The sequence below is a fragment of the Leopardus geoffroyi genome, chromosome B3 (genome assembly GCF_018350155.1).
Source record: "Leopardus geoffroyi isolate Oge1 chromosome B3, O.geoffroyi_Oge1_pat1.0, whole genome shotgun sequence".
Taxonomy (NCBI): Eukaryota; Metazoa; Chordata; class Mammalia; order Carnivora; family Felidae; genus Leopardus; species Leopardus geoffroyi.
This window is the reverse complement of record NC_059337.1, coordinates 80996194-81009077: the sequence shown is the minus strand read 5'-3', so window position 1 is coordinate 81009077 and position 12884 is coordinate 80996194. Positions and strand designations below refer to the sequence as shown.

The 12884-nt window shown below is 40.5% G+C and overlaps 1 protein-coding gene and 1 pseudogene across 6 annotated transcripts in view; one reads left to right on the top strand and one right to left on the bottom strand.

Moving 5' to 3' along the window:
• AP4S1 (adaptor related protein complex 4 subunit sigma 1) overlaps positions 1–12884 on the bottom strand; it is a 51125-nt gene that overhangs the window by 4514 nt on the left and 33727 nt on the right. For 3 of the 6 annotated variants that reach the window (XM_045450618.1, XM_045450617.1, XM_045450616.1), the window contains 4 exons: positions 12115–12201; positions 11202–11270; positions 4855–4866; positions 23–127 (listed from right to left, as the gene is read on the bottom strand). In XM_045450618.1, the coding sequence (XP_045306574.1) occupies positions 23–127; positions 4855–4866; positions 11202–11270; positions 12115–12201 (273 nt within the window). Of the gene's footprint in view, positions 1–22; positions 128–4784; positions 4867–11201; positions 11271–12114; positions 12202–12884 lie in introns of all 6 variants that reach the window. The other 3 variants (XM_045450621.1, XM_045450620.1, XM_045450619.1) reach the window with 2 other exon arrangements.
• On the top strand, positions 8441–9168 carry LOC123583512 (annotated as a pseudogene).

Here is a 12884-nt window from a genome sequence, read left to right as displayed (position 1 = left end):
TCTTACGAAGACCGGCAGATACCCTCATCATGTCCGACTCCTCCAACCGAAAACTAGGGTTTCCCCAAAACTTCTTTCCTACATCAGGAAAAACTTTGACAACACCAAGATAGCATGGTGACAGGCACTATATAAATGCCTTGTTAAGTCTTAAATCACCACAATCTCCAGATGATAACAAATTTTGTAAAAAAAAAAAAAAAAAAAAAAAAAAAAAATATATATATATATATATATAATGTCATATTTAATCTTCTAATTTTATAGCCATGGAGTCAAGGGCCCTGGAAACCCAGAGACTGGTACCAGCTGTGTCCCAAAGTAGCCCTATGTTTTGGGACATGTCACAGAACCCCTCTGGGCTTCAGCCTTTTCATCTAAAAAATGAGGTTTTAACCTGATGATTGTGTAGTTTTCTTCTAGTTCCAAAGTACTCAAATCCTAGGACTCTAAATGTAACCTTCAGGAAGCGGGGAGCTAGTTTACTCCTATCTGACAATATCAAGCCATTCCTGATGTAATCACATACTCCATAATACCTCAAAAGAAATCTTTTGGTAATGACTTAATTTATTATTGTGACTTTCTGACAGAACATGGAGACAATTTCAGTTTATTTAGAAGCTACCACTGTGGTGTTGGAGGGATTCCCTGGAGAACTTTGTTCTTCTTACCAGCATTTCCAAAGCCCCTAGTTGAACAAGTGCTTTTGTGATTTCTCATTAAATCAGTTTGAAATTGTCTCCTAATCAGAGAAGCCCTATTCTGGTTTCTGGACCTCTAAAGGTGTTTGTAATTTTAGGATAGTAACGAAGGAACAAGAGGTTGATGGCCCACAGTGGGCTCTGGGCCCTAATCAGGGCCTGACTGCAAATCTTGGTGGTGCTGATTAGTGCTGCCTGGGTGCCTTCATTCCTCCAGGGAGCACCATGGTAGAAAATTAGCTGAGTCACAGAGAGTGCAAGCAGGATGCAGGGAAGCCCTTCCTTCTCCCCCACCCTCAACTGCAATAAAGAGGTACTTTCACATCACCCATGTGAGCTTTAAGGTTCTAGAACTGCTCAGGCTTTTGGGTTTTAAGGACTTAGAAAATAAAGATTTATTTAAAAGATATTTTTGAATCAAGAAAAACATTCTGGATTCTAGGCCTACCCTGTATTTATGGTATAGGTGGCACTGCAATATAAATAGGGATTCCAGCCTGTTCCCCAGCTACTATCCCAGGTTGTCTGTCATTCCTGCCCCCCCTCCCACCCCCACCCCCGCCAGTCCTGGGGTAAGGGTTGGGGAGAGGTCTATACCAGTCCTGCTAGCAGCAAGCTCAGGTATATGGGTACCCAGTGAGTTTTGGGGACCAAGGTAGCTGAAGGGTGGTCAAGAAGTGGATTGGGTACCTGCAGGCTCTGGATAAGCATCCTCACCCCATGGAGAGAGAGATGTTCCTGAAGGAGAGCCAGAGTATTGCCCTCTAAAGCACAGGACCCAGGAAAGGGATGCTAGTTGTTGAAGTCTAAAGATAGCACTCCTGGATTCTACTCTAGCCCAAATAAACCAAGGTCTTTAAGCCTCTTTAAAGGCACCAAATACCAAAAAGGCTGTTAAGGTTTTCTGTACATTCACACATGCCGTAAGTATGCACTGAACTGAGGAGGAGTTGGGCATCTCCCACACAGCACTGTTCACTGGTGCCATTCCCTATTTACCAAAGCAGGTGGAGACAGCTCCTTTGAATTATCACTTGTCTGGAGAATTCAGCAAACCTGGGGCTGCATAGCTGAACACATCTGGAGAAGCTCATTAGTTGATTCCTAAAAACCATCTTCATTCACAGAATGGGAAGTCTTAAATAAGTCTACTAGAGTGATAGGGCAAACTTTCCCTAAAGAAGCAGGGCCTCAGGAATTCTCTGGCCAACATTTCAACCCAGCAGGTGGAGTAGATCGCGAAGAGTGTATAGGAACTTCTGCACTGCACGTGAATGATTTATGTCACTGACATGCTTGGTCCCAAGAGTCTGCCCCTCTTGACACTAAATGCAACACACAGTTTCCATTTAGTGGAAAGGTTTTCAAGAAGCCGGAATTTCTGTCCTGATTTCTTGTGCTTAGGTCATTTTTTAAAATCTCATCTGTCATGTTCTGTGATGTTAGTCCTACTAGAACAGGCCCATACTAGGGCTTGTATACAAATGGTGCATTTTATTTCTCAAAGTCTAAACAGGTGGATTCTGGAAAGCTGCCCCATTCTTAAGGTGCTTCAGGCTGATAAAGCTTCTGGAGGAAAAGCTTGCAAGTAAAGGGCTTCTTGGGAATTCCGTGAGGTTTTGACTTCCATCCTCCAGGTGCTGCACCAAAGCCAAGCCTAAAAACCTGTCTGTTTCCTGTGGGCGGACGAGGAAAGCTTTCTTAAGCCCAAGAGAGCACAAAGATGGGTGTTCTGAGTGTTGGGAGAACCAGCTCCAGGCTGCAGTGATTATAAGTTGCTTGTTTTCAGCTTTTCAAGGCCTGAGGAAGCTTTCCTGGCACAGCAGACCTAAACGTTAGCTGCTTCAGCAGCTTCCTGGTTACAGGCTACCAGGGTGGTGATGCAGAACACCTATGGTCCTGCACAGAGAAGGGGGCAGGAAACTGAGGCTGCATCTCCAACAGGCTCCCTTGTCTTACTGTTATGAAACTGGCATGTAGCGGTCTTCCCTGGACCCATGATAGTTAAAAAAAAAAAAACAAAAAAAAAACTATGTATGAGGCAGACTAAAGGCATGGGTTTTAATTAGATTTTTTTCCAGATGGCTGAGGGTGGAAATCTTTTAAAAATGTTAATAGAAGACAGGTATCTCATATCCTACCTGCCCTGCTACCCGTTCCACTTTTAGGCCACCAGAAGTCCATGTGAAATTATGCCTGGAGCAAAGGCATACACTGCCAGGTCTGGAAAGACTTAGTTCCCTTCTCTTACCGACACAAAATTCCTAATCTTTCAGGTGGATATGCCCAAGTAAGTCCTAAGGCCAGTAAAATGTCAGTTAGTCAGAGGTATATCTGCAACTAACCTTGTAAGTTAATTGTATTTCAATTAAAAAAAAAATAAGGTAGAAAGGAAGGGAAGGCAAAAATGAAACTAAGTAAAATAGAGGGAAAGAATACAAACTGTGTGCCTTGGTGTGGAAATTAAATTTGAACAAGAATGCTGGAGCTCAGGGCACCTGGCTGGCTTAGTCAGAAGAGCATGCGACTCTTGATCTTAGGGTTGTGACTCTGGGTATAGAGATTACTTAAAAATAAAATCTTTAAGAAAAAAGAAAAGAAAAAGAATGGTGGAGCTCATGACTTGGAGCTAGGCTATACCCCAGAGGGTTATAAAGACAAACCCGTCTCTACCTGTAGTTAGTACGTAAGACACATCAATACAACAAGTTCAGCTATAATACGTACTCTGTTATATCTGACTCACTTTAATTTTCTGAACTTCTAGACCAGTTAGACTCTTTCTTCCTGTTCTAGGTGTAAGGTAACTCAGCTCACTTAGAGTCATGGCAACATCAAATACTAAGGCCGAGAGGGAATTAAAGCTCTTCTAGCCTAATTCTCTTATTTTGAAATAAAGGGGTTATGTGTCTTGTCCAACACATATAGTTTGGTGGCAGGTTTGAAAGCAGAACTCGGGTTTCTGTACTCCTAATGAAGTGTCTTAACAGCTTTTGCCATCTTCCTGATGATTTTTTAAATCAAAAGGCATTTTTATTATTCCCCTGTACAAGAGGAAGAGATTTATTGTGAGTTGCTTTAAAGGGCTTAGTTAAAATGGAATGTAACATGCTGAATAAAAATAACACCTTAATACACGGCCTGGTCTTGGGTGTCCTAGGTCAAAGGGAGCATAGATTTAGGTCACTCACCACTAGAGGGCACTCAGATTTTCTCAGTCAATTTAAAGAGGCTCCCAGATACAGCCTCCAATTTGTCATCAACATGATGACATTTTCTATCAACAGTAAACGCTAAATGGCCATTTCCCCCAAATATACCAGTCTAATGGTTATGTGTGTGGTATAGATATATATATCTATGTAGATATAGATATAGATATATAAACATGTTATAATTAATATATATTTATTTTAATGTTACTATTCTAGATTTAAGCCTGATGTTTTCCCAGTGGATTCTTTCATTTATTGTTTTCAAATGGTATGCAGATTTTTGTAGTAAAAATTAACTTAAAAAGTCCACTTGCTTCTCAGAGTACTTACAAAGCCCAGGGGGCCCTGCTGAAATCCACAGGTCTGCAGTATTTGAAGCAAATAATATTTCTTTGAGGAGGCCCTGGCATACTTTGATTTAAAAGGGAGAAGAAAGTGAAGAAAAGGAGAGCTTTCTCTGCTATAAAAGTAAATGGATACACGTCAGGCAATTTCTTTAACCCTCCATTTTATCATCCTTGAAGGCCTTATTCTGATCACATGGGGGATTTCTGGAGATTTATACCTGGAGCCATGAAAATCCATTCTCTCTAGGAGGACCAAGCACTTTCTGGCTGTGTTAGATTCTGGAAAGGTCTATTCTATATGCTTAAAAGAAGTTACACTATTATATATCAGTTATTATCAACTACTACCATAGTATTGCCATGTCTGAAAAATAGAAAAATCATAACAAGAATTATCTTTGTAAAAAAGGGCAGGGTTGTTTCTGCAAAGCTGCTACATACCTCTGACTACCTTGTCGGTTGTTGATGATCGGCATACTGGATTCTGCTGAATTGTTTTCCTGACCCAGGGCACTTACCTGATCAGGACTAGCCTGTGCTTTGCCAAGTACTGAGTAAAACCTGGCTCATGGCTTTGAAAAAGGATACATCTAATTCACTCTGGAAAAGAGAAAAGAGTACAAGGATGAGAATGAGCCCCTGGGACACGTGCGCTTAGCAGTTAGCAGCTGCCCTGGCCACAAGCCGGGGAGCAGGTGGGGGACGCACCTCTGTACATAGAAGTGTGAGAGCAGGAAGGCTCGGAGTCTGGGCTTGTGCTTTCTTTAAGAAGAAAAACAGGCTGCAGTTTAGAGGAATTTTGCCAACCAGAACAATTCATCTTTGAAAGGTAGAGGGACTAGACTAACTCAACCTGTTCAGATGACGTGTAGCTAATTTGATATGTGTATCAAAAGCCTTAATAATATGCATACCCTTTGAATCCATCAGTTTTATTTCTAGAAGTTTATCCTAAGGAGATAATTAGATAACAGCATAACAATGTGTGATAGGATGTTCAGGGTAATGTTGTTTATAGTAGCAAATTATTGAAAACAAGCTAAGTATCTATCAAGGGGGGACTAGTTAAATAAATTATAGCAGATCCACAAATGAGGATACAGATATATAAGTACTGACATTGTTAAATAAAAGCAAGTTACAACACGGTATATTCAGTATTATCCCATGGATATATGTATATGTAAAGATAGATACAGATATAGTTGGATATAGACAGATACATAAAGTCTAAAAGGAAATGTACCTAATAGTATCTATCAGTAGTTCATGAACTTACTCATGATCTTCTCCCCTTTCTTTTTGCTTATATGTATTTTTAATTTTTTTTAGTGATCATAGATGTTTATATCATAAAAAAGTTGGGGTGCTTGGGTGGCTCAGTTGGTCAAGCATTCAACTTCCACTCAGGTGGTGATCTCACGGTCTGGGAGTTCGAGCCCTGTGTTGGGCTCTCTCTTCAGATCTTCTCTCTCTCTCTCTCTCTCTCTCTCTCTCTCTCTCTCTCTGTCCCTCCCCTGCTCATGCTCTCTCTCTCAAAAGTAAATAAACATTTAAAATAAAAGTCATAGAGGGAGAAAAAAGTAAACAGAGTTAAATTTGTATCTGGAAGGACTTCGGGTTTGTCAAGTGAAGGACTGAAAATGCTGAGCCCACCTCAACAGCCACTGTCCTCTCTTGCAAAACTGCCTCCATTGAAGCTAACTGGGTTGGCTTTTTGTTTTGAAACGTGATGCTGAGATGCTTCCTTCAGCCCAGACAGCATGAGACTGATCTCCAAATTTAAGATTTGGAAACTAAGATTAAAAATAGCCTCAGAAAGAATGTTTAAAACTCACAAACCTAAAAATAAATCTTAGATGACAAGGCATTCTTTGAGTGGGACAGATTCTATTTTCTTTCCCATAGTATTCTTTTCCCTCCGCTTTTCTCTCCTTTCTGCTACTGTCATCCTAAACTGAGTCATCTCCCAGTACTGTCCGAGTCCTGTGTAATCACCAGTTTACATTAAATTCTAATCTTCACTTCTGTGGTTTATGTGGTCACTGACTCTCTTCCCAGAATTACAGCAAGAATTCAGCAATGTGCTATTTATTCTCAGTCACTGAATATAATAATAATAATAATTTCAAAAACCTTAGCAATGATAGCCCTTGTACTCACTCTTATCATCCCAGGTTTAAAACATTACTCTTTTGGAAAATGTTATTCTTCTTGATAGGTGTTGCCTTAAAATGGCTGAACATGGCCAGCTCTGAATCACAGACCCTGACTTGCAAACCAATCTGTCTTAAGAGAGTGGGAGTCAGGGGGGCCTGGGTGGCTTAGTCAGTTAAGTGTCTCCTGATTTTGGCTCAGGTCATGATCTCACTATTCGTGAGTTCGAGCCCTGTGTTGAGCCCTGCTTCAGGCTCTGCACTGATGGTGTGGAGCCTGCTTGGTATCCTCTGTCTGCCTCTCTCTCTGCCCCTCCCTCTCTCTCCCTCCCTCTCTCTCTCTCTCTCTCTCTCTCTCTCAAAAATAAATAAGTAAGTAAGACAGTGTTGTCAGGATTAAGCAGGAGCTAGAGCTGTGCTGTCTCCTATGGTAACCACTAGCATCATGTGGTAAATTAAATGAATTAAAATTAAATTCCTCACTTCCTCCTTTACAGTAATCACATTTCAAGTTTTGAAAAGCCATACATGGCTAGTGCCTACTGTACTGGATAACACACGCATGGAACAATTCTATTGCTGCAGAAAGTTATATTGGTCAGTGCTGATTTATGGCATCCTCTCCAAGCAGTCAATACAAACATGGAGTTTAAAGCCAGCCTCAGTGGCCCCTGTCTCCTCAAGGCCAGTCTGGAAAGGCCTGACTCCTTGCCATCTTCCAGCTTCAGCACTACTTCCTTCCTAACTAGATGCACTGCCATCCTGCAGGCCACGAGGCAATTCCAAGATCCAACCCCTGAATGAGGAAGTGGCTGACAGTAAGCCTCATGCATTAAGTTAGTGGGTCTCAAATTTAAATATGCATCAGAATCATACAGAAGGCTTGTTAAAACACAGATTGCTGAACCTCAACCCAGAATTCCTGATTCAACAGTTTGAGGTGGGCCCACAATTTGTATTTTTAGTAAGTTCCCAGGTGATGTTTATGTCGCTGGGAACAACACTTTGAAAACCACTGCACTAAGGCAATGAAGACAGGCTAGTTGATTGTCCCATGCAGAAGGAATTTGCCAAACAATTCTGGTATTAGGAGTTAGGCTGAAGATATAACTTCTTAACATGAGTTTTGCCCTTAGCAGGCTTTAGTGAACTCAATATTACTTATTATGGAGATTTCACTCACTGCCTCAGGAAGAAGCAGCCTAGAAACAGTTTCTTTCAAATCCTTTTATTTAAAAGCAAAATGAAAGAAGGTTGCCAGGGTGGCTCAGTTGGTTAAGCATCTGACTTGGGCTCAGGTCATGATATCATGGTTCGTGAGTTCGAGCCCCACATTGAGCTCTGTGCTTCCAGCTCAGAGCCTGGAGCCTGCTTTGGATTCTGTGTCTCCCTCTCTATCTCTGCTCCTCCCCTGCTCATGCTCATGCTCTGTCTCTCTCTCTCAAAAATAAATAAACATTTAAAAAAAAAATTTAAAGCAAAATGAAAGAAACATAACAACTTTGAAAACTCAGCTTGTGCCACTACTACCTCTTAAGAATATCTAACTAAGGCTCAGGAAGGCCTATGGGAGCAGAGTAAAACATCTTCACTGATTCTTTTTTTTTTTTTAACATGTGGTCTTTGGTTAAAAATGTTTATCAGGGCGCCTGGGTGGCTCAGTCGGTTAAGCATCCGACTTCGGCTCAGGTCATGATCTCGCGGTCTATGAGTTCAAGCCCCGCGTCGGGCTCTGTGCTGACAGCTCAGAGCCTGGAGCCTGCTTCGGATTCTGTGTCTCCCTCTCTCTCTGACCCTCCCCCGTTCATGCTCTTTCTCTGTCTCAAAAATAAATAAACATTAAAAAAAAATTTAAGAAAATGTTTATTTTGAGAGAGAGAGAGAGAGAGAGAGAGAGAGAGAGAGAGAATATGAGCAGGGGAGGGGCAGAGAGAGAGGGAGAGAGAGAATCCCAAGCAGGCTCCACACTGTCAGCACAGAACCCAACTCAGGCCTTGATCTCAGGAACCATGAGATCATGACCTTAGCTGAAATCAAACTAAGATGCTCAAAAGACTGAGCCACCCAAGTGCCCCAGTAAATCCTTACACTTGTGGTCAACTGATTTTTAACAAGGGTGCAAGACAATTCACTAAGAGGGCGGTGGAGAACAGTCTTTTCAACCAATGGTGTTGGGAAAATTGGATAGCCACATACAAAAGAATGAAGTTAGACCCCACTTCATAGCATATACAAAAATTACTCAAGCTTTTCCAATCTGCCATCTGGAACCACCACCAGGATGCAGATTTTCGTGAAAACCCTTATGGAGAAGATCATCACTCTTGAGGCTGAACCCTCAAATACAACAGAAAATGTGAAGGCCAAGATTCAGGATAAGGAAGGAATTCCTGGTCATTAGAGACTGATCTTTGCTGGAAGCAACCGGAAGATGGATATACTCTGACTACAACTGCAAAACGAGCCCACTCTTCATCTTGTGTTGAGACTTTGTGTGGTGCTAAGAAAAGGAAGAAGTCTAAACACCACTTCCAAGAAGAATAAGCATAAGAGAAAGAAGGTTAAACTGGCCATCCTGAAATACTGTAAGTTGGATGAGAATATCAAAATCAGTCCCTTTGTCAGGAGTGCTCTTCAGATGAATGGTGCTAGCCACTTTGACAGACATTATGGTGGCAAATGTTGCCTGACTTATTGCTTCAACAAACCTGAAGACAAGAAATTGTGTATGGGTTAATAAAAGACACAGGAGTAGGGGCGCCTGGGTGGCGCAGTCGGTTAAGCGTCCGACTTCAGCCAGGTCGGGATCTTGCGGTCCGTGAGTTCGAGCCCTGCGTCGGGCTCTGGGCTGATGGCTCGGAGCCTGGAGCCTGTTTCCGATTCTGTGTCTCCCTCTCTCTCTGCCCCTCCCCCGTTCATGCTCTGTCTCTCTCCGTCCCAAAAATAAATAAACGTTGAAAAAAAAAAAAATTAAAAAAAAAAAAAAAAAAGACACAGGAGTAAATCTTCATGACATTAGGGAACTGTGAGATCATGACCTGAGGTGAAATCAAGAGTCAGACACTGAACCAACTGAGCCACCCAGGTGCTCCAAAGCCTTTTTAGACATAACACCAAAAACATAAGCAACAAAAGAAAAATTAATTGTACTTCATCAAAATTAAAAATTATTGTAATTCAAAGAACACTATCAAGAAAGTGAAAAGAAAGCCAGTGAAGGGGAGAAAATATTTTTAAATTATATCTGATAGGTACTCAAGTTAGTTCAATCAAATAGATTTGTTTTTGTATTTGTATTCTGAATATAGAAAGAACTCTTACAACTCAACAATAAAAAGACAAATAGTGCAAGCGAAAAATGGGCAAAGGATTTGAAGACTTTTTCTCCAAAGAAGATATACAAATGGCCAATAAACACATGAAAAGCTCCTCAATGTTTGTTGTCCAGTAGTCAAATGCAAATCAAAACCACCATTGATTGGCCTCTATACCACTTCATACCCACTAGGATGGCTATAATCAAAAAGACAGATAATAACAAACTTTGGTAAGAACATGGAGAAATTAGAACCCTCAACCGCTGTTAAAGAGAATTTAAATCATGCGGCCACTTTGGAAAACAGTTTGGCAGTGCGTCAAAATGTTAAACATGGAATTACCACATCACCTAGCAATCACACTCCTAGGTAGACTAAAACTATGATGCCACACAAAAATATTTACACAAATGTTCAAAGCTGCATTATTCATAAGAGCCAAAAAGTATCAATAACCCACATATACATCGACTAATGAATAAATAAATAATATGTGGTATATCCATATAGCAGAATATTAATTGGCAATAAAAAGGAAAGAAGTACTGATACCTGCTACAACATGGACGAATCTTGAAAACATTATGTTAAGTAAAAAAAGACAGTCACAAAAGACTACATATTATACAATTCCATTTACATGAAACGTCTAGAACAGGCAAACCTATAGAGATAGAAAGTAGACCTGGAGCAGGTGGAGGGGGATCACTGGGAAGGAAATGCTAATAGGTATGGTGTTTATTTGGGGTTAGGAAATATTCTAAAATTGACTGTGTGGTGGTTGCACAACTCATGTAAATACTAAAACCTATAAACTTTATTTTACTTAATTTATTTTTTAAGATTTTATTTCTAAGTAATGTCTACACCCAACGTGGGGCTCAAACTCACAACCTCGAGATCAAGAGTCACACGCTCTACCTGCTGAGCCAGCCAGGTGCCCAAAAAGGCCTGCATGCTTTAAATGGGTGAGTTTTGGGGTATGTAAATTATATTTCAATACAGCTGGGGTTTTGTTTTGTTTTGTTTCATTTCATTTTTTTAAAAAGGGGTTTTGGGGAAGGAACTCATGTGTTCCTTAGGGGGAGTTGGTTTTGACCATCAAAGCAAGGGTTTGGATAGAAATGATTCCTAAACTAAAAAGGGTCCTGGTGCCTTAGGAGGGAAAGCAAAATAAAAATAAAAGAGAGAGGGAGAATAAATTAAATAGCAAAGTCTCTTAATTAAAAGAAAGACATAAGAGGTTCTCAGTCTTGCAGAACTAAGTCTTTATAAAGATCTAAGGCACACATAGGTTTGTAACACTTTGATGAGCCAGAAGGAAAGGTAAAGAAAATGTGGCCTCATTTGAGTTTTAACTTTTGCACATTGAAGTTCTATATTAACATGTGTTCTTGATATAGACCTATTTCTGGGAAGTTGGGCTGAAGACAAAAACCATTTTTTTAGTTTTTAGACTTACCACGCGGCTGAAGTATTCATCTAAAACTTCCACAAAGTTATGGATGAATTCATAAATTGCCATCTCATTCTAAAATAAAAAAGGAAGGGTACAATTAGTTTTAGTATAGCTCATGTGGAAATTGGACACTGACAAATATTCAGAATGGTTCTATGACTCACTTGTTGGAAAGACGCTTATCGATAGGGGAAATGTCAAAAATCTTAACCTCTAAGATTTTAAGTTCATAATGAGTTTAGCTGGACTGAAACCAGGCCGAGTCTAGTGTTTAGGGTTTTGAGCACTACTCCCTGACCTCGTCATCAAGCGGCTGAAGCAGTTTTTCAGGATCTTCATGCCACTACTTTTCTGTTTGTGAAGATGGGGAAACTACCTCAAGGTTTGGTTCACACATAAAAAAATAATCAACTTGAGATTTCCAAGTATTTTAGATCTTAAACAGTTTTTCAAGGATTCAATAGCCACAGGTACTGTTGATCTGGGACTGACATTTCTGGAAAGGTGAACTAAATCTGAGGAAATTCAATCACAACACAACCATACTTATCATTTGCTCTGGCTTCTTGTATATGAGCCTATATTTAACGCTACAACTGACTGGCCTGTACACATGTCTAAGCTGCCCCAGTGTGCCACAAAGAACACGGTAGGACATTGGTATTGCTTAGGGTTGAGGAAGGCATTCTGTGGTTTTGTGCTTCCCCACAAGCTACTCATCTAATCCAAGAAAAATCCCAGGTATTTCTTTTCCACACAGCTTTCCCTAACCTTGACAGAAACCAAGATCCTTCAAGAGTCAAGATAATTCTTAGGTAGGCAAGTAGGGAGGAATATATCAATTTACGGAGGAATAAAAATCAGACTATTATTCTTAGTTTTCTTGCATTTTCCATAGGCTCCTCTCTTATCTTACCTCAGTGTCATTAACTCCAACCACAATGAAGAGAGCTGCATACTGTCGATATATCAGCTTAAAATCCTTAAATTCAATGAAAGAGCACTAGAAAAAACACAATTAGATATTAATTGCTATAGTTGACAAGTATTTTTAATTTTTTTAATGTTTATTCATTTTTGAGAGACAGAGTCAGAGCATGAGCAGGGGAGGGGCAGAAAGAGAGGGAGACACAGAATTCGAAGCAGGCTCCAGGCCCTGAGCTGTCAGCACAGAGCCTGCCTCAGGACTTGAACCCACAAACCGCGAGATCATGACCTGAGCTGAAGTCGGATGCTCAAATGACTGAGCCATCCAGGTGCCCTGACAACAAGTATTTCTCCAAAATGGCATGCATAATTTCTAGGTTCTGATTTCAGTATTGGGTCAACACATTCCTAGAAATCTACAATTTAAAAATGTTAAACAATCTTTGTTGGTTGCCTCTTCACAATATTCAGGGGACTATGGAAGCATCTCTAGCGGGAGGCAGAGAAGGGGTCTAGAAAAAAAGGCTCTGAGCATCCACATGGGTTCCCCCTGAACTCCTTCTCATTCCTTTGCTTTGCTCTGTGTGGAAGTCAGCAGGCAAAGGTACCAGACTGCCCCCAACATGAAAATAAGACAACATGACAAAGATTTTCTTCTTTCCATTTCCGCTAGGCTCTTTTGGAAGCAATCAGAGATTTAGTTTTGTCCTATTTAATAGCCAGTGAACAGCCAAATATATACGGCATACATACATGTAT